The following is a 19,936-nucleotide window of genomic DNA, read 5'->3' as shown; positions in this document are numbered from 1 at the left end:
AGTATAAGTGGGAAAAAGATCTCCAATATATAATCTCTGAGCAAGATTTGATAAACGCGACAGTTAAAGTAAACAAATCGATTCACTGCTTAAATATAGTAGAAAATTTCTATAAACTTTTAAATAGATGGTATATGGTCCCAGATAAATTAGCCAAAATATATGGAGATCAGAACCCCGTCTGTTGGAGATGTGGAGAAGAGATAGGAGACTATCTCCATATCTGGTGGCACTGCAGAAATTTAAAAAATACATGGCAGACTGTATACAGGCAGATTTATAAGGTGTGTCAGCTACATATACCCTTCACACCACAAAGTTTCTTGTTACACCTGGGGTGGCCCTCTATGCCAATTGAGAAATGTAGGATGATAATTCATATTTTAATGGCAGTCAAGATGGTTTTGGCCAGATACTGGAAGAGTAATAAAACATTAGAGTGGAGGGAAATAAAAAAACAAGCAATTTACCAATGTAGGATGGAAACGGGAATTATGCTAGACAATTCGGTCGGTTTAAAGAAATTCAGCAAATGGGAAACAATGGTTGATAACTTCACTGCCAATAATGATATATGAATATGGAGTGCCTGGGTCCCCCGCAGTATGTCTGCTTCCAGTTGAATACCAGTAAAACTATTACTTCCTAGGAATAGGTAGAAAGGATAACATGGGAATGGATTATCTGGAAGGTATGAGTGTTTGAGTATGAATGTGACATGGTTTTAATATACCACAATGGTAATGTATACAAAGGATGAGATATTTGGATATGCTTATTTAATTTGGGAAGCCAGTTGTAATATTGTTTGTGTTAATATTGGTTTTTAAGCATGCCCATTGATGTATCATTATTATAGTGGGAATGTATGTATTTGTTATATGGAAAAATTGGAAAATAAAATAAAGATTAAAAAAAAAAGGCTCCATTCCTTTTATCAATTTTGTAGCTCGTCTCTGCACTTTTTCTAGTGCCATGATATCTTTCTTTAGAACAGGTTCCCAAAATTGCACAGCATATTCAAGGTGTGGTCTTACCAGCGATTTATAAAGAGGCAAAATTGTATTTTCATCTCGAGAATTTATGCCCCTATTTATACATGACAAAACCTTACTGGCCTTAGCAACGGCAGATTGACATTGCATATTGCTACCTAATTTATTGTCTATAACAATTCCCAAATCCTTCTCGTGTGTGGTTATCCCTAGTTCACTACCATTTAGGGTGTAAATTGCTTGTGCATTCTTAACCCCGAGGTGCATAACTTTGCATTTTTCTGCGTTAAATTTCATCTGCCATTTTAGTGCCCAGTCCCCCAATCTATCCAAATCCCTCTGCAGCAAGGCAATATCCTGCTCACATTTTATAACTTTACAAAGTTTTGTGTCATCTGCAAACACTGATACATGGCTTTCAATGCCCATTTCAAGATCATTTATAAATATGTTAAATAGAAGCGGTCGCAAAACAGAACCCTGAGGGACACCACTTACCACTTTTGTCCAGCTTGAAAATTTACCATTGATGACAACTCGTTGTACTCTATCCTTAAGCCAATGTTCTACCCAAGAACAAGAATATTCATCTAGACCAATTTATTTTAGTTTGAAGACTAACCTATTGTGAGGAACTGTAACAAATGCCTTGGCAAAATCCAAGTAGATCACATCCACTGCAACACCCTGATCTATATTTCTACTTACTTCTTCGTAGAATGCAATTAGGTTAGTTTGACATGACCTATGTTTCATAAAACCATGCTGATTATTGCTAATAACACAGTTCTTCCCAATGAATTCCTGAATATTATCCCTTAATAGCCCAGTCACAGAAGTTAAGCTCACAGGTCTATAATTTCCAGGCAAGGATTTTTAAATATAGGAACAACATCTGCCTTCCTCCAATCCTCCGGTACAATACCTGAAACAAAAGAATCTTGAAAAATTAAATACAGAGGTTCACTTATTTCCCCACTTAGCTCCTTAAGTACTCGTGGGTGGATACCGTCAGGCCCCGGAGCTTTATTTACATTATTTTTCTTTAATAGCTGTAGCACCTTGTCTCGAGTTATCCAATCACAAGTTATCTGCAAGTTTGTTGCAGCAATCATTTACATTTAAGGCCCACATGGAAAAATTCTCCAACTGTTCCCAGTTTGGCTACTTTGGCCTTAAATTTGAAATTAATTTAGAATTCCTGACATATTTCACTTTGTTAATCCCTGCCAAAAATCCAAATATGCCATGAAGCCTGTTACCCAATGCATTGACATCACGTCTAAACTCTCTTATTTTCTAGTTTAGATTGTAAGCTCAGATACGTCTTATTTCTTCAAGTTTCTTTTTATTTCTAGTTCTTATTTCTCATGTGCAGATTACTGTATTCTCTAACTCTTTATTACCGTATATACTCGAGTATAAGCCGAGTTTTTCAGCACGTTTTTTGTGCTGAAAAACCCCAACTCGGCTTATACTCGAGTCAATTGTCTGTATTATGGCAATTTGCATTGCCATAATATAGACTGGGGGGAGAGGGGTGCTGGCAGAGCTGTAACTTACCTTCACAGCAGCTCCTGGCAACTCTCTCCTCCTCCGCCGGTCCGTTCAGCTCTTCTGTCAGCTCACAGTGTAAATCTCGCGAGAGCCGCGGCTCTCGCGAGATTTACACTGGGAGCTGACCGAGGTGCTGAACGGACCGGCGGAGGAGGAGAGAGCTGACAGGAGCTGCAGGAAAGGTAAGTAACATCTCTCTGCAGCCCCCACAGCCCCCTCCTACACAGTGCCCATCCACTGGACCACCAGGGAAGGAGAGCCCCCCTCCCTGGCCAGCTAGCAAGCAGGGAGGGGGGACAAAAAAATTTATATATATTAATAATAATAAAAAAAATAAAAATAATAATTAAATAAAAAATAATAATAAAATAAAAAAATAATAATAATAAAACATGTAATGAAACAAAAAAACATATTAAAATAATAATTAAAAAATAAAAATGCCCACCCCCCACCAAGGCTCTGCATCACACTCTGCATTACACACACTGCATTCATACACACACACACTGCATTCATGCACACACACTGCATTCATACACACAGCATTCTCATACACACACACTGCACTCATACACACAGCATTCATACACACTGCATTCATACACACTGCATTCATTCATACACACTGCATTCATACACACACACAGCCTTCTCATACACACACACTGCACTCATACACACAGCATTCATACACACACACAGCATTCATACACACACACTGCATTCATACACACACACTGCACTCATACACACAGCATTCATATACACACACTGCATTCTCATACACACACACTGCATTCATATACACACACTGCATTCTCATACACACACACTGCATTCATTATATACACACACTGTAAATAAATATTCAATTAATATAATTTTTTAAGGATCTAATTTTATTTAGAAATTTACCAGCAGCTGCTGCATTTCCCACCCTAGTCTTATACTCGAGTCAATAAGTTTTCCCAGTTTTTTGGGGTAAAATTAGGGGCCTCGGCTTATATTCGGGTCGGCTTATACTCGAGTATATACGGTAATTAAGTAAAGCAATATTAAAGTTAACAGAAAGTATACTCGTGTATTAGGAAATTCTACAAGTATGTTTAGGATATAAATGCTATTACCCAACTCGATGGTTCTCATTTTATTGATCTTGGGTGTATAAGCAAACACTGCCAGAAACAATTTTTTTTCCACCAAAGTTTGAATGGGCATTACAGACGCTATCTGACCAAATATGACTGGGGCCAAACAGGCACAAACTATTTCATAAACATAACTCCACTGTTAATTATTGTGCCCCAGTAAGGCATAATAGTTGTGCTGTCCTTATTTTGTTTAAGTGAATATATTATGCCTTCCAACTGTCCCGATTAAGGCAGCACAGTCACGATTTTTGGGTCAGAGGTTCCGTTCACAACTACTTTGTTGGGCACATTATCCCGACTTTGAAGAATCCAGGGAACTGTCGCCAGAAAAGCAGAGCACAATCGCAGCATTAAACACACAAACACTATGCTAATGGCACTGGGACCCTGCATAGAGCACTGCCTGCACTTCCTGCCCTCAGTGGGGTGACCTGTGGGATTGACAGGTCGTCCCATTAGTGTCTCACTTGCAGGGTCTAAGAAGTTGGTAAGTATGATTATTATGTACCATTTGCCATGTACACTGTATAGTACAATGGTGCCTTTATTAGAATGGAATCCTCAGCCGAGATAAAAAAAAAAAAAGAAAAAGAAAAGGAAACTGCTTTTGTCTGCATGGGAATTAGGCAGTATTTAAAGACTTTACACAGACTAAAGCTCTTACTGTGTACAGAGCCTTACTTGTAGGGATGACAACTTCATTAGGAAAAGCAACAGCTGTCTGTGAGAGGGATGTGCTACAAATATTTAAAGGAGAGCTTCTCCCTAAGGAACAATTTCCAGCCTGTTGAACCGGCAGAGTGTCCATGTCACTGCATTAAAAACCTCCTTGCAGCACTTTCTGTGTAAAGAGAAAGAAGCAGCTTCATATGTTAAACACACCTCTCTCTCTCTCTCTCTCTCAACTGAACTGCACAGGGAATTGGTCCCACTACATGGCTATACTGCGTGACGCCCACCTATACCATAAAGAACTCCAATGTTGGTGTGGGCGCTCCAACTAATTTTAAGACGGGTGATAAACACATTAGCTACGTTATTTATTACTTAAGCTTCTTCAAGAGTCTCAGGTCACAGCCAATGTGGCATCTGTATGTGTTCATTTGTAAAGTACTTTGGATACTGGTTGAATGGATTGACTTCAAGCAAGCTGTAGTGATTATGGTGCATGGAGCGGTCCTTAAAGGTAGCGTAGTTATTCAGATTTGAGACTATATAGCAGGGGTAGGCAACCTTCAGCACTCCAGATGCTGTGGACTACATCTCCCATAATGCTCTTAAAGCCATAATGCTTCCAAAGCGTGGGGGAAGATGTAGTCAACGACACCTGGAGGGTTGCCTACCCCTGTTGTCCTAAGTGATTGAGGCTGGTTCCTAAATTCTTGTGCTGGTTTCTAAATCTGTCAATCCCTCTTATACACAGGATACAGGAGAAACATGCCTGAAAGAACTAAATAAAGAAATACTGAAAGCGGCACTGTCATGCTGAACCTACCTTTCCCCAATCGCTTCCTCTTCTCTCCCTTTCAGGATTTGTTCATTTCTTCCTATCTGCTCTAGTTGTCATTTGTAATTTTGAGCCCCCAACCACTGCTCATGGGCATCGAAGGGGGGGAAGGGAGGATGGGGGAGGGGGAAGGGAGGATGGGGGAGGGGGGCTATAGACCAATAAGCTCCCCACCCCACTATTTTCACTGGGAAAATTGTTTTGACCACAGGAAACAGAGCTGACTTTGCTCCTCCCCTGGGTCATAGATGGTCAGGCGTAGGAAACCTCCATAAGACAAATAGTCCCTACTTTGTCTTATGTTTTAAAGAAAACTAAAGCAGATGGGAAGTAGTATTTATTTCACTTCTTATGGAATAGCCTGCCTACCGCCATCAGACTCTCCCCTAGTCTTCAATTCTTTAAGAAGTGCCTTAAAACCCATCTCTTTAAGAAAGCTTATGGCCTCCCAGGGTAACATCTACCTCACATATCGGTCTCTTGCGCTCTCCTAAAGGGCAGCACTCTAAGCTCTCCTCCAGCTCTGCTTCACTCCCACCTAATTTGACTGCAATTTCCTTTCCTAATGTGTTTTATACGCACCTCCTATATACTGTAAGCTGGTTTAAGCAGGGTCCTCTTCAACCTATCGTTTCTGTAAGTTTTCTTGTAATTGTCCTATTTATAGTTATAATATTGTAAAGCGCTACGGAATCTGTTGGCGCTATATAACTGGCAATAAAAAAGTGAAGAACATATCCTGACAGAGGGAGAGAAGAGTCAATAAGAGAAAGGTAAGTTCGGCATGACAGTGTCGCTTTAAAAAGACACTAAGCAACATAAACACTACAGCTTAGTGTAGTAATGTTATAGTCCCAGCTCCAGCACTTAGCCTATCACTGCCATTCAGGTTACAGAAAATTGATACTGACATTTCAGAAGTATAAATCTTTGTCAAACTGGCAACATAAGCAGCTACAATGAGCTACAGTGCATGTGTTGTTTACAATGTTTCGGTAAGAATAATATGACCTATAGTCTACACCCCCAAATTTTTTTTTTTTAATTAAAAAAACCTTTATTGCAACATATAATAAAGCAGGGCTCGACAAATGCCAGGCGCCAGGCCGCCATGGCGACTAGAAATTGTGCCGTGGCGCCTGGGATTTGCCAGCTATTTAGTTAATGTGGCCTGAGAAGCATGGAGGCGGCCAGCTGAGGCAGCATGGAGCCAGCCGCCCTGAAGAGGATAGACTCAGGCAGCTTAGGCAGCCCGCGGGAGCATTGTATGCAACGTGCAAGGAGAAGTACTCTGCCTGTAGCTCCTCTCTGCTCCCTCGCACTGTGTAATGATGCTGGGAGCCGGAATATGGCATCACTCCGGCCCTGGCATCAGTGCAGAGAGCGCCGAAAGAGAGCAGCCCCACTGGAAAGACCGACTTCGCTCTCCTGAGTGGTGTTCAAATAAAACAAAAATGTGTGTGTGTGTGTGTGTGAGCCTGTCAGTGTGTGCAAGCACGCCAGAGTTTGAGTGTGCAAGCCTGTTGTCAGCGTGAGTGTGTGTGTGAGCCTGTCAGCGTGAGTGTGTGTGTGAGCTGGTCAGTGTGTGAGTGTGTGTGCACGCCTGTCACTGTGTGCAAGCCTGTTGCCAGCGTGAGTGTGTGTGTGCCCGTCATAGTGTGTATGCAAGCCTGTTGTCAGCGTGAGTGTGTGCGTTTAGGTACCAGCCCCCTCGATCTCATTAGGAAGGTGTTTTTACTCACCTTTTTTCCCACGCCATGCCAGTTTCGCCGCGGCTGGTTCCACCTCCATGGGTGATCCAGATGATCAATCTTTATGATCTCAGCTAAACAATGCTTTCCCTTAGGAAAGCATTGGAAGGATTTTGTGCATGTGCATCAAATGTGCCAATCTGCATCTCCTCATAGAGATGCATTAAATTAATTAATCTCTGCGAGGAACATTAAGTGCCTCCATGCAGAGCTAGCAGACACTGAACGTGGGTCCTGCACGTGGTGCAGCAGTGACCCAGGACTCTCTAGTGGCCATCGGACTGTCACTAGCGGTGTTACTAAGCAGCAATGTAACCACTGCCTTTTTTCTGAAAAGGCAGTGTTTATAGCCTGTCCCTGCAAGATTTTCAGTATAGACACCAGAACAACTACATCAAGCTGTAGTGGTTCTGGTGACTATAGTGTCCCTTTAAGAATGGCATTTTATAGTTGAAAATGACTGGCTCCTAGATTCCAAACAAATTTGTCAAGCCCTGTATTAAAGGCTACATATCTTATCAGTAGGGAGAAGGAAAAAAAAAAAAAAGACACTTGCAGTAAGGTGCTGGCTATACTTTACCCTTCAGACTTATAGAACAATAAATAAAATGGTTGTAGGATACTTTGAGGAAGCAAGAGAAGAATGGAATGTATGGTCATAGGCAGGTGCCAAGCCTGAACGCCGTCTGCATATAATGCCAACCGCGAGCCAACAGGAGTACCTCTCCTGCATTGAGCTGGAAATGTATTAACATCATAATTCATTTATAAGGCACACAAAATGTTTTACAAGATTAAGGATATGGCGTAGAAAGCCATATAGTTGACAAGTAAGGGAAGACTGTGCATGAGAAGCACTCCTACAAATATGCAAATCTCTTGGGCCAAATCTCCACCTGCAGGGTGTCACGTCCAATACACAATTTTCCTAATAAAATAAGCCCAACATGGACACATAAGAAAATAAAATTAAATATAAAAATGAAAAGAGCACTTTTACAATAACATTGGTTATCTGCTGGCCACCAATCTCATGGAGATTTCGCATTAAATGACCTTACTGCTACTTAAATATCAAGGTGTCCCTCATCAAACCTGTATTCCTAACGCTATAGTGTTCCCCTCACTGGTTAGATACAGAAGATAGTTACCTTTTTTCACCAATGTCGCCCATTGCTCCTACTGTAAAGTCATCTTGGAGGCTTGACGCCTTGGCTTCTTATCCAATGCTTTTAAAAGAGAAGCAAAGGGAGACAAGTAGCATGTGCATAGCAAGTTCCGTGCTCGTTTAATCAAATGCTTAGCATGATCAGCATTCGATGACTCGAATGTCACATAACAGTCAAACTCTGTTACTTAATGGGGAAGTGCCTCTAGTGGCTGTCAAGAAGTCAACAATGAAACAATGAGCCTTGGGCGCCCAAAACCCTGACATGAGTTGTAATTCCTTTCACCACTTTTTGTAGGTACTAACCACTGCATACCAGGAACACCCAACAAAAGTTGCCGTTTTGGATGATCTGACCCAGTCGTCTGGTCATCACTGTTTGGACCTTGTCAAAGTAATCATGCTTCCAACACATGAAATTCAAGAACTGGCTGTTCACTTGCTGCCTACCATATCCTATCACTTGACAGGTGCCATCGTAATGATATAATCAATTTTATTCACTTCACCTGTCAGTGGTAGAAACTTTATGACATGCTCATTTTAAACTGTGTTGGAATTTAATAGAAATTTTGTTGAGGCAGATCATGAACAAAACTTGCTGGCTTGAGCAGGATCTTCACCAAGCCAACATTTGAAGGGAGGTGGGGGTGAAGGGGTGGGTGGGTTATGAGGTTTCCAGAAGTTAATGCACCAGGTATTATATACATCAAGTGATGTATTTGGATTGGTACTGGCAAATTCAGTTAAATTGATGCAAAAAAAACGCAACTTTCCTAACTATAAAAAAAAATTGATATATATATATATATATATATATATCAATCATTTATGATGTAATACAGAAGTGAAATATTATAGAGGATTTAAAGTTAGCACTGGTGTCAAAACTTATGGCAGCTCATCTCGCAAAGCAGTCCTGGTTTGAGAGCCCTGTCCCATCCCTCCAAAAAAAGAACAGCTCTTTCTTACCATTAAACATGCTTTCCCTTTTCCAAGTCGATGCAGAGCATTTCTACTTATGCAAAAGTGCTCCATCATTGTTAAAGGGTTGCTCCAAGTACCATGACCATTTGAGAGATTTGAAGTGGTCATGGTGCCTGTATGTGCTTTGAAATGCTACCAATACAGAGTATTACCCCTTAGCTGATGTAGGTTATAGGTCAGAGGGGTGTCATCAGCCAGACCGGAACTAGAGTTCGGAGCTGGCTAATGTCAGTCGTTGATGAAGAGTGGTCAGCTAGCGCTCTCAGCCAATGAATGTCAACCGCCACGGCTTAGGCTTCTGAAGCTCTGCAGAAGGCAGAAACACGTCAATGAACCAACAGAGAGCATCGAAGCCCAGCAGGGATCACAGTAAGAGGGCTGCACAATCTCCCAGGAACAAGGCCAGGGTACTCCTAACATCAAAACCACTATAGCGGGTTGTAGTGATTACAATGCTTGGAGAAACCCTTTAAAGGGACACTCCAGGCATCCAGACCACTTCTGCCCATTGGAATGGTCTGGGTGCCAACTCCCACTACTCCTAACCCTGCAAGTGCAATTATTGCAGTTTTCTATAAACTGCAATAATTACCTTGCAGGGTTAACTCCACCTCTAGTGGCTGTCTACTAGACAGCCACTAGAGGGAACTTCCTACTCTATAGCACAGAAAACCTGTGCTAGAGCGTCGCTGGACGACCTCACGCTGTGTGAGGACCTCCAGCGTCGCTTATTTCCCCATATGAAAGCATTGAAATTCGTTTTCAATGCTTTCCTATGGGGAGACGTAATGTGCATGCGCGCCATTGCCGCACATGCACATTAGGTCTCCTCGGCCGGAGGGCGGGATCAGTCTCGCCCACCGGCCGACGGAATCAGAAGGAGGAGCGGCGCGGAGGAGGAGACAGCGACGAGGGACATCGTCGCTGCCTCAGGTAAGTGACTGAAGGGGTTTTCACCCCTTCAGTAACTGGGGATTGGTGGGTGGGAGGGAGAGGGACTCTCCAGTGCCAGGAAAACGGATTGTTTTCCTGGCACTGGAGTTTCCCTCTAAGTGCATGAATAGGTTTGGTTGGCTAGCCTGCAGTTGAGTTACTGCTTTTAAACCCAGTGCCTGGCTGGCAAACACCTCATTTGCAGCCACCACATTGAGCCCCTGGCACAGTCCCAACTCTAGTCCAGCCCTATTCCATTAAAATTTCATGACTCCCATTGTTTTTCCCCAAAATCCTCCTCCTTTCATTTACCAAACTAGCTTCAAAAATTTATTTTAGGATGGCCTACCTAGAACGTGTGTTTTTCAACGGTAACATCCCGTTTAAAAAGCGATGGAAAGTTTCAAGAACATTTAAAGTCTGTTCAGATTAGCTTGAATTAACTGGCATCAAGGAACAATCATTCCATTCTCACACTGGGTAGATTGAGAACCCTGTACAGAGAAATAATTCCATTCTTTTCAGACGCTTTCCTATCCTCCTGCTGTCACCAGATGTTCCCTGTCACCGAGGAAGACATCAGTGAATTTGACAGTCTAACAGCAGAGGGATGCAGCGCAAAAGGAAATCCACTATATGGTGTAATTTAGTTGAATAATAGAAAAGATGTTTTCATTTATCAAATATTTTTTCACCAAAATTTCATTAACATACATAACATTGCACTCAATACTCTCTTCTGAATCATAAGATTACAAAGAAAAAGATAAATCCAATTCAAGTACTTAAGACAAAGTATATGCAAATTCAGATCTTGAAAATCAATTTGCAAATTTGATACAGAACAATTGTGTACAGGAATTTGGAAATCTGTTAATGCGCTAGTTTACCTCTGTATTGCCTCCACATTTCTTAATTCGGGGGCAGATGCGGGAATTTTAGTTTGTCACAAATGAGACATAGAATGAAACTATGGACTATCTCCCAGCTGGTTGTAGATATCCAGAAATATAGAAAAAGACTGTATATAGTGTAAATAGTGTGGGAACGATAAAGTGTGTTGGGGAGGGTGAGCAGGGAGGGGTGTTAAAATGCAGTCAAAAATAAATTTGGGCCTGTCTCTTAGGACACTTCTATCATTCTTTATTTGTTCACTTTTGTTTAGGGTTTGTTGTGAGGGGACACATTACAGGGTCATTAGAATTGCTCAGTCTACAGGGATTCTCCTTTTTTAACTATTAAATCAAAAATAAATATGGCCGGTAGCTATATAAGCTGCCAGTGAAATAGGTGTTAAATGGTAAATCAATAAATACTGGCTGTATAGAGTCCCTCAGACCTTAATGATTGATTCCATCCATTAGTTGGGATAACATTGTATTGCTGTCCTGTGATAATCCCAGTGCCAAGACAGAGCAGGGATTGTAAAACCAATGTGTGGGACACCCCAGGACCCTCTTTATGGGGAGGGAAAATAGAGCACCCAGTGTTCCCTCACACTGTGAGCAGCAATGTGAAGCTTAATTATACCAAGAGCTCATCCTGTCCATCAGACCCCAGTTGCGGAAGTGATATTGTACGGGTTTCCCTTACACAATATACATTTAAAGTTGTCCAACCCTGAAGGGCTGTGAGCACTGGAGGAGGTTTACCACCCAAAGACACCTTGCACGACAACCACTTCAATATGTTCTAACAGTTTTGGTGTGTATCGCTTAAAGGGACAGTAGGCACCCAGACCACTTTAGCTCATTAAAGTGGTTTGGGTACAGTGTCCCTATGGCACTTAGTGCTGCAATGTAAAACATTGCTTGCAGCACTAAGACAGCCTCTAGAGACAGCTACTAGAGGCACTTCAATGCTTTCCTATGGAGAGGCCTAACGCGTGCGCGGCACTCACCATGCAAGCCCTCGTCAAGTGACATTGGAGGATGGGCACCTGCGACCCAGCGTCAAGGGACATCGGTGCTGGGATCAGGTAGGTAGAGGGCTTTTAACTCTTTATTCACCGTGGTGGGGGTGGAGGGAAGGCAAAGGAAGCAAAAGGGCTCCTGGCACTCTAGTAACCCTTTAATATTAAACTAATGATTAGAAGTCCTGAACTGATCTGTGCAACAGTTCTCACAATTTCGCACAGAATGATGAGCAATTCTGGGGCAAAGTGAACCATGCAGAATCGGTTTATAAGGATCACGGTAATCCTCTGTTATCATAGTTAATCTCTATTTTATTTTCATTTGGAGGGGAGGTTGCATTAAATATTAAATTAAAAATATTTTAGAAATAGGTTTGTCAAAATGCAATATTTTCTTTTGTTTAAAGGAGTAATTCAACAACAATTATTAAGCATAGGGACACCATGCAATATTGTGATTTGTTGATTCCTTAGTACCTTTGGTTTTATTTGAAAAGTGAAGAAGGGAATATAAAATAAAGTCCAATTTATATTAAAGTTTAAGAAAAAAAACGGAGATAATTACATACCTTTTTAGCCATCACAAAATACATAACAACAGCAACAGAAATAAAAAGATACATTTAGCTTGCCACTAGTTACAAGTATGTCCTAGACCTAGAGTCTAGATATTATTCCAAGTTATTCACAGTTTTTCATTCGTGATTTTCCCTTTATTATGCAAAATGTACGATAGTGTTATTCACTGCATTGTCATCGGGCCAAGTGGAATTTTGATGGTCGGAACAAAGCCAAACCTTTATTAAACATTATTATAGTTTTACTAGAATTAATGTGGCAATGTTTTCATGAGAGACAAAAGGAGTAAAGCAAGGATAGAGAATAGGTAGATGTTCAGCCGCACTATAAGTCTCCTTAAAGGGACACGCCACGAATCATAACCCCTGTTTTTTTTTTGTCATTCCATTTTTTAGACTGCCTCTGCGTCATTATAAAGCGTGTGGCTATTTAACCATGTCCCAAATAGTTAGGGAGATTTGACACACAATCATTTTGTATACCCTGGTCTTCAAAGGCTCTCATTGCAATACAGGATTAATCTGTGAAAATATTTTGCATATATAACGAGGAGAACTGAACTTCTTATATATGAAATCTCCAGCAAAGGGGTCTGCTTGCAAACTGTTGGACAAATACCAGGGGAATTTCCCCTGTGATCTCCTACAACCATAACCACTACAAGAAGGCTGTAGTGGTTATAATGCTTGAGATGTCACTTTAAAGGGACGCTATGGGCACCCAGAGTACTTTAACTCATTAAAGTGGTCTGAGTGCAGTGACCCTGTCCCCTTAACCCTGCAATGCTCTCCATGAGGACATCCAGCATCAGTCAGTTCCCCACATGGCAGCAATGCTTTCCTATGGGGAGGGCCTAATGTGCTGGTAGCGTTTGCAGTGCATGCTCATTAGCGATCCCTGTCGGGTGATGTCAGAGGGGGCGGTACGCCAACTCAGCGTGAGGGATATCAGCTCTGGAATAGGGTAAACACAGTAAGGGTTTATTAAGCCTTGCACTGCAAGGGGGGGCACGAGAGATCAATAGTGCTAGGAATAGAACTTTGTATTTCTAGCACTATAGTATCCCTTTAAGGCTCACAAAGTAACTAAGTAGTTCTAGAGAGGACCCGTAGACCATTAGTGGATGTACTTCTTGGCTATCATCTCAGTAGAGTGATGTTTGCTTTTTTTTCTCTGAAATAGCTAACATTCCCATTTTAGAGGTACAACACATGCTGTTCAGTTGGGGCAAGAGAACAGCAAATTCAGGAACCTCAACAACGTAGTATCCCTTTTTATTATTATTTTTAATTTCACTCTTTTGCATTTTCAAGGCATTACCAATATAATGCATTAAAAAGGGAGGTCAGCTCCAGAACGGAGTGTCCCTTTAAAAGTTACTCGTTCGTTACTTGGGTTTCTAAGGCATTGCATTTAAATATTTTACTTTCTATTCTTTTTTGGGAAACGAACACTAGATGTGTCATAAATTTCCTCTTTTCTTGAATGTGCAGGCAACCATGAGCAGCTAGTCGCTTATCAAACTTGTCAAAAAACAATATAACTGAGAGCAGATAATTACTCTGAGATTAGCAATCTCCCTTTTCACGGCCTGTGCTATTGGCTGTTTGTCAGTTCACTTCAATTACTGAATATTTTATACTTTTCACACTCTGTAAGCTTAAATAAGGTCCTCAATAACTGCCTATGGATACAAGGAAAGGTCCGGAGTATAATTAGATACTCATACTGAACAAATAGCATGTTGAAAACATGATATTTAAAGAGAGGCTCGAACCAAAAAACATGATTAAAGAAAAGAAAAAAGGAAATGGTTTTGTCTGGACCATGCGCAACCCACGTCGGAGTGGGAAGCGGAAGATCAGCACCAGAAACGTCACCCACGCTGAATTTGAGGTGAGTAAATCCTTTTTCAATGGTTACTGGAAATTGAGAGGGGGTGGCGGGGGGAGGCCTTCTCCACAGTAGGGCGCATATATTACACTGGAACCCTTTAATGACGAATGACGCAAAGTGTCTAGGTGCTTTGAATGCTACTTCGTTCGGAACTTATTGGAGTCACTTTCCTTCCAAAAGCTTCTCATGTTCCAAGGATAACTCTTTCTCCCTTTGTTTTATTAGTCTTTTTTCTTTGTATTGCTAATGAGTTCTCACCCCACAGATAAATCATGTTTGTTTTTTTCTGATAATATAATGTATTTCTATGTTCGTGTCCTTAAATTTTCTATACACTTAAATGTTATTGTTACTGTAAAACTACTCTAAGAATAGCTGTTCTAATTTACAATAATCTGTACCTTTTTTTCCAGTATAGCTGTACTTAAAGAGCTATTTTCACACGCTGCATCATTTTAAATTGACAAAGAAAGTTTGCTTAAGGGGATAGTGTAGCTAAGAGAAATTGCAGTGCCAGCAATGTTTAGGTGACTTCAACATCTATCAGTAATGATTTATGCAACTGTTGTTAAAATAAACAAAAACAAATTAGCATTTAAGCTACTTAAAATGCTTATTAAAGCATATTTTGCAAAGACCCCTGATGATTAAATATCCATTTGGATTAGGAGACCTTGGGGTGCAGCATGGGTAAGTTATACTTAAAGGTACACTTTAGGCACCAAAACAACTTGATCTAAGCTTAGTTGTTATGGTGCAAGAAGTTCCTTGGAGGCATTCCAACCTTTAACGGGTTAAACCCCCCAGGCAGCTTCTGGCTTATAAGGTTTTAGATTCAAGAACTGTGGAGTGCCAGTGGCATGGGACGCAGCTGATTGGTTGAGAGTGGTCAGCTGATGCTCTTAGCCAATCAGTTACTCCCCATTCACTAAACCGGCTTGGAAAAGGTATGTTTCTTTCCAAACCAGTTCAATGAATGGGGAGTCTCTAATTGGTTGAGAGCGTCAGCTGAATTGTCTCAACAAAACAGGGGTGCCCCTGCCCAGCGTCACTCTGCGCTTCCTGAATCTGAAAATTGACAAGATGCTGAGGAGGGGGTGAAGGGAGTGGGCATCGCTGCTGGAGGTAACTTGGTGGTTAAACTATTCCATGAAGAGGTGAGAGTGCCTCCAGGCACCATAACAACTTAATTTAAATGATGTTGTTTTGGTGGCTAGAGTGTTCCATTAACTGACGCTGCCCCTCCACTCTAAATATAGGACACAATCAGTTTATTACCCCAATTATTATTATTGCCATTTATATAACGTCAACAGATTCCGTAGCGCTTTACAATATTATGAGAGGGATCGATTGCATCCTATATTGCAGGAAAAACTATGAAAGATAGATCATAGATATTATTTTGTGAGAATCAAGGTACCAATACACTTCCATAAACATAAAAGAGAAAAAAAAAAAGTTCCAGGATATATAGATATATCTCTCTCACTGTAGGTCTCAGGTGTTTTGTAAGTGACCATTTAAGACAGAAAAACTGTATCTTGTTTACAGAGTCTTCAGATGACCTCATAAAACTGTGACTTTAAATAACCCCACTGGACATCAGCTATACACCGTGCATGTCACTACCCTGTGATACTAATATACTCCTGGCATGTATGAGCTCTCTGGATCTTTACCTTTTGTGTACAATACTGCACAATTCTTAGCAATGGGAGAGCATATTTTGCTGTACAGCAAAATCATTCATCTGGTTAAAGGGCAAGCTATGCATGATGTCCGAAAGCCCTGGTGCCATCCCACCATTTAGAGTCAAATTGCTTTGGAAGAGTTTGATACTTTTAAGGGTCCCCTGGGTTACTTCAGTCTAGACACTCTTTACAGATATTGCTAAAGAGGAAACTCCAATTTACATCAAAAGCTGGGCAAAACCAATATTTGTGAAGAGGAGCTAGGCCATAGGTAAGTGTTACACCATTCTAAAACAGTGGTTTGTAGTGGTTATGGTGCTTGGAGAGCACATTTAAAGGAACACTTTATTGACTTTAATGTGTAACTATTTAATACATATACCCCCTAAGAAAAAACATGCTTGAAAAAATGCATGCATGTTATGTGGGGGTATATAAGAGACCCTCTGACGGTAGCCTTTGTAAGCCCTAACACAGACTTACAGTCTAATACTGCTGAAGCTACGAGCGCGCGTGCACACGATCATGGAGTTTCAATGCTCCTCAATGAGCTGTAATACATTGCCAGGTGTAGCTCCCCACCTCTATCATTTGAGGTAGAGAGCTGGAAGCTCTTGAAGGAATACAGCCCTGGCCAATCAGCAGCTCCTCAGAGAGATGCAATGAATCAATGCATCTCTATGAGGAAAATTTAGTGTCTCCATGCAGAGGGTTAAAACACTGAATGGCAGTGCTGCACAGTGTGCAGCACTACCCCAGGAAGCATCTCTAGTCGCCATCTGAGGAATGGCCAGTGGAAGTATCCATACGCTGTAATGTAAACACTGCCTTTTCTGTTGTTCTGGTGACTATAGTGTCCTTTTAAAGTGGCACTGTCACTACTTTGTTCAGTATATTTTCTAAGCCTGACACTTCTAGACACTGCATGGAGCTACCTCCGTCTAGATGTGTCAGTCTCCCAACTGTCACCAGTGACGACTGCAGAGATATTAGCTATGTCTATAGAGGATAAAGAAGTTACACAGATGTTTTTATTTGCAAGGCACCAGGTTCAGGTAAGTCAATTTCATCTTTCCCCGGGGCCACCAGGGGCAATGTCACCGTTGGGGGTCTATGCAAGTAACCATACGGTGACAGTGCGGCTTTAAGCAGTGGATATGGTGCATGAAGTGTTCCTTTAAATTTACATATTATTTGGTGCATGGCCAGATTCTTCATAGCACCCAATCCATCAGCCATTAAGAAATCAATCCTGACCTAAAATAAGATGTTTTTCAGAGAAAAGCATTGAGAACACAGCACATGAGTGTCAATCACCACACCATTCCAGCGTTTTCTACGACATGTATAGAATCCAATTCTCACAGAGAAGCATTGAGCACAAATAATGTTGGTGTACTTTTCATGGAGACGCCAAATACCAAATAGATTCAATAATTGAATCTATTTGTGTTGGAAGCCCCTTGTGCCTGTCTGTCAGCCAGTAATAGGGGCGGAGAATGCAATATGTAAACAGCACTCTGTTACTAGGAAACGGCACAGTTTTCATTTTCAATGCACCAGGGCATCTTCTATCCCCCCAAAAATCACTTTATTTAGATAACGTGAATTTGGTGCTTAGACTATACATTTAATATTAAGCAGTTGTGCTATATACTGTCTTTACATTTTCACAAAATCGAATACGAGCTGCAGGATTCAATTCTGAAGTACATACTGTCAAAACTGATACATTACAGAATACACATACAAAAGGACAGGAAATTGGAGGGTCCTTATATTAAAATAAAAAGCATTTAATATGAGTGACAGCAAGCATACCATCTTATAGGGAAGCTATAGTTTCAAAGGGGTAACTTTTCTAGGCAGTCGTTAGGAAAACAAGTCCACAGCAGGTATGCCAAACTTTAATCAAATATCTGGCTGAGTCCAAACAGCTACACTGCCAAAGGTTGGCCATCACTGCTTACAGGGCACTGAGGTAAGGAGGAGGGTTAATTTGGGTAAAGTTACATTGCCAGTGGATGTGAATGTCACCCCCTCAAGAACTGCTCCCTCCTGGCAGTCCAGAAACAAAATACATGAGCAGCAATAAGACAGTGTCTGCAGCCTCACCTGCATTTACTGGGCCTGCAGGTGCCAAGGCTGCCGATCCGCTTTTATCTTTCTCCATTTCACCAGCTCCATCAACAACATCCTTTACTACAACCATCTCTTCCGCCATCACATCTGTCAACCCACGTGTGTTGAGAAAAAGACAGCGCTAATCGACCGCGGAGATTCTGATGAAGGATGCACGCAGAGCGATCGACTGTGTTGCAGTAGGAAGTGTGCTACACGTGTTGCGCTGTGCGTGCTGTCACTGTAACACAGGATCTCTAGTAGTGTCATTTAGGAAGTTAAAATGTAGTCCCTGTATTGGATATATGTTAACATTAGCCATCACGGTCTATATTCTGTCCAGAGTTTGCCTTGGCAGCCATGGCTTTGTTTTTTCTACTTAATGTCATATCAGTACTCTCAGGCAGCCCTCTTGCATGTTTTCTGAGTTTTTAGCAGTTGTTGCTCCTGTTTTTACCGTGATAGATTTTTTTTTAAATCTGCTCCGATTTCTGGTATCCTGACTCCAGCTTGATTCTATTATCCTAATGCTTGCTGTAAGACTATTCTGTTCTATTTTATTCTGAAGTAAATTAGTTTCTGGTTAGTCTTAAGTCTCTAGAATGTAAGCTCGTTTGAGCAGTGCCCTTAACACCTTCTGCTCCTGTGCGTCCAACTCGTCTTTTTGCAAATACTTGTCTGATAGTCAGCCTATTGTACAGCACTGTGGAATATGTTGGCACTTTCTAAATAATAATCTTTGTTTCTGGTCGCATTTGTTTTACAAGAACACTCCAAGCTCACTGTAGTTGTTATGGTGTCAGGAGAACCCTATGTACACTACCATGTCCTAAGAGCTGGGTTAGTATAGTTTTTTTACAAAGTTCTCTTGGAACATACAGCCAGATTAAGATTGCCAGGGCTCTAGACAAGATGCCAGGTTTAGTGTCCCTTCTAGAGCTTTGGGATGTGTTCTGTGAGTGTAGTGGTTGAAGTGAGTGATGTGTGCATGCGTAGAGAGCGCTGGGAGGGGGGCTGCAAATACAGTCTCAGTGTTACTGGTACAGTTAGAGAGTTGTAGCAAGTAGGTTTTCAGGTTGCAAGCAAAACATGCTTCAAAGCAGAAATAATTCTGGGCTTTCACCACAATTTTAGAGCATTCAGCATACTAAAAGACATTCATAAGCAGAACACTGATTTTGGGGTGCCGCATTTCGGGACATCAGGGAACTCTTACCAGACAGAACAGACTGCGTGCATCATTAGGCGTGCAGGGAGCACTTCAGCAGCTCTCCCTGCATGATAGCTGGGGGCCGGCCAGGCTGCCTGTCAAGTGGTGGACACGCCACATTTGTTTAGCTGAACTAAATTGGATAAGGTTAGAGGGGCAAAGGTTTAAAAATAATATCAGGAAGTATTACTTTACAGAAAGAGTAGTGGACGCATGGAATAGCCTTCCAGCTGAAGTGGTAGAGGTTAACCCAGTGAGGGAGTTTAAGCATGCGTGGGATAGGCATAAGGCTATCCTAGACTTAAAATAAGGCCAGGGACTAATGAAAGCATTTAGAAAATTGGGCCGAATGGTTGGTTCTTATCTGCCGTCACATTCTATGTTTCTAAAACTGCCCCTTTTTGTATGCCAATGACTTTCTTTTTCCAGGTGGCCCTTCCCATTGTGGGCATTATTAGTGATGCTGGCA

General features: G+C 41.4%; 1 protein-coding gene across 1 annotated transcript in view; it reads right to left on the bottom strand.

Annotated features, from left to right (window-relative positions):
* DPH1 (diphthamide biosynthesis 1) overlaps window positions 1-18,367 on the bottom strand; it is a 224,253-nt gene extending 205,886 nt beyond the window's left edge. The window contains exon 1 of the mRNA XM_063449941.1: window positions 18,252-18,367. Within this exon, the coding sequence (XP_063306011.1) occupies window positions 18,252-18,360 (109 nt within the window). The 5' untranslated portion in view covers window positions 18,361-18,367. The remainder of the gene's footprint in view (window positions 1-18,251) is intronic.
* Window positions 18,368-19,936: the final 1,569 nt, after the last annotated feature.

Source organism: Pelobates fuscus, chromosome 1 (genome assembly GCF_036172605.1).
Source record: "Pelobates fuscus isolate aPelFus1 chromosome 1, aPelFus1.pri, whole genome shotgun sequence".
NCBI lineage: Eukaryota > Metazoa > Chordata > Amphibia > Anura > Pelobatidae > Pelobates > Pelobates fuscus.
Note: the sequence above shows the minus strand (reverse complement) of the source record. Positions and strands in the feature narration are given on the sequence as shown.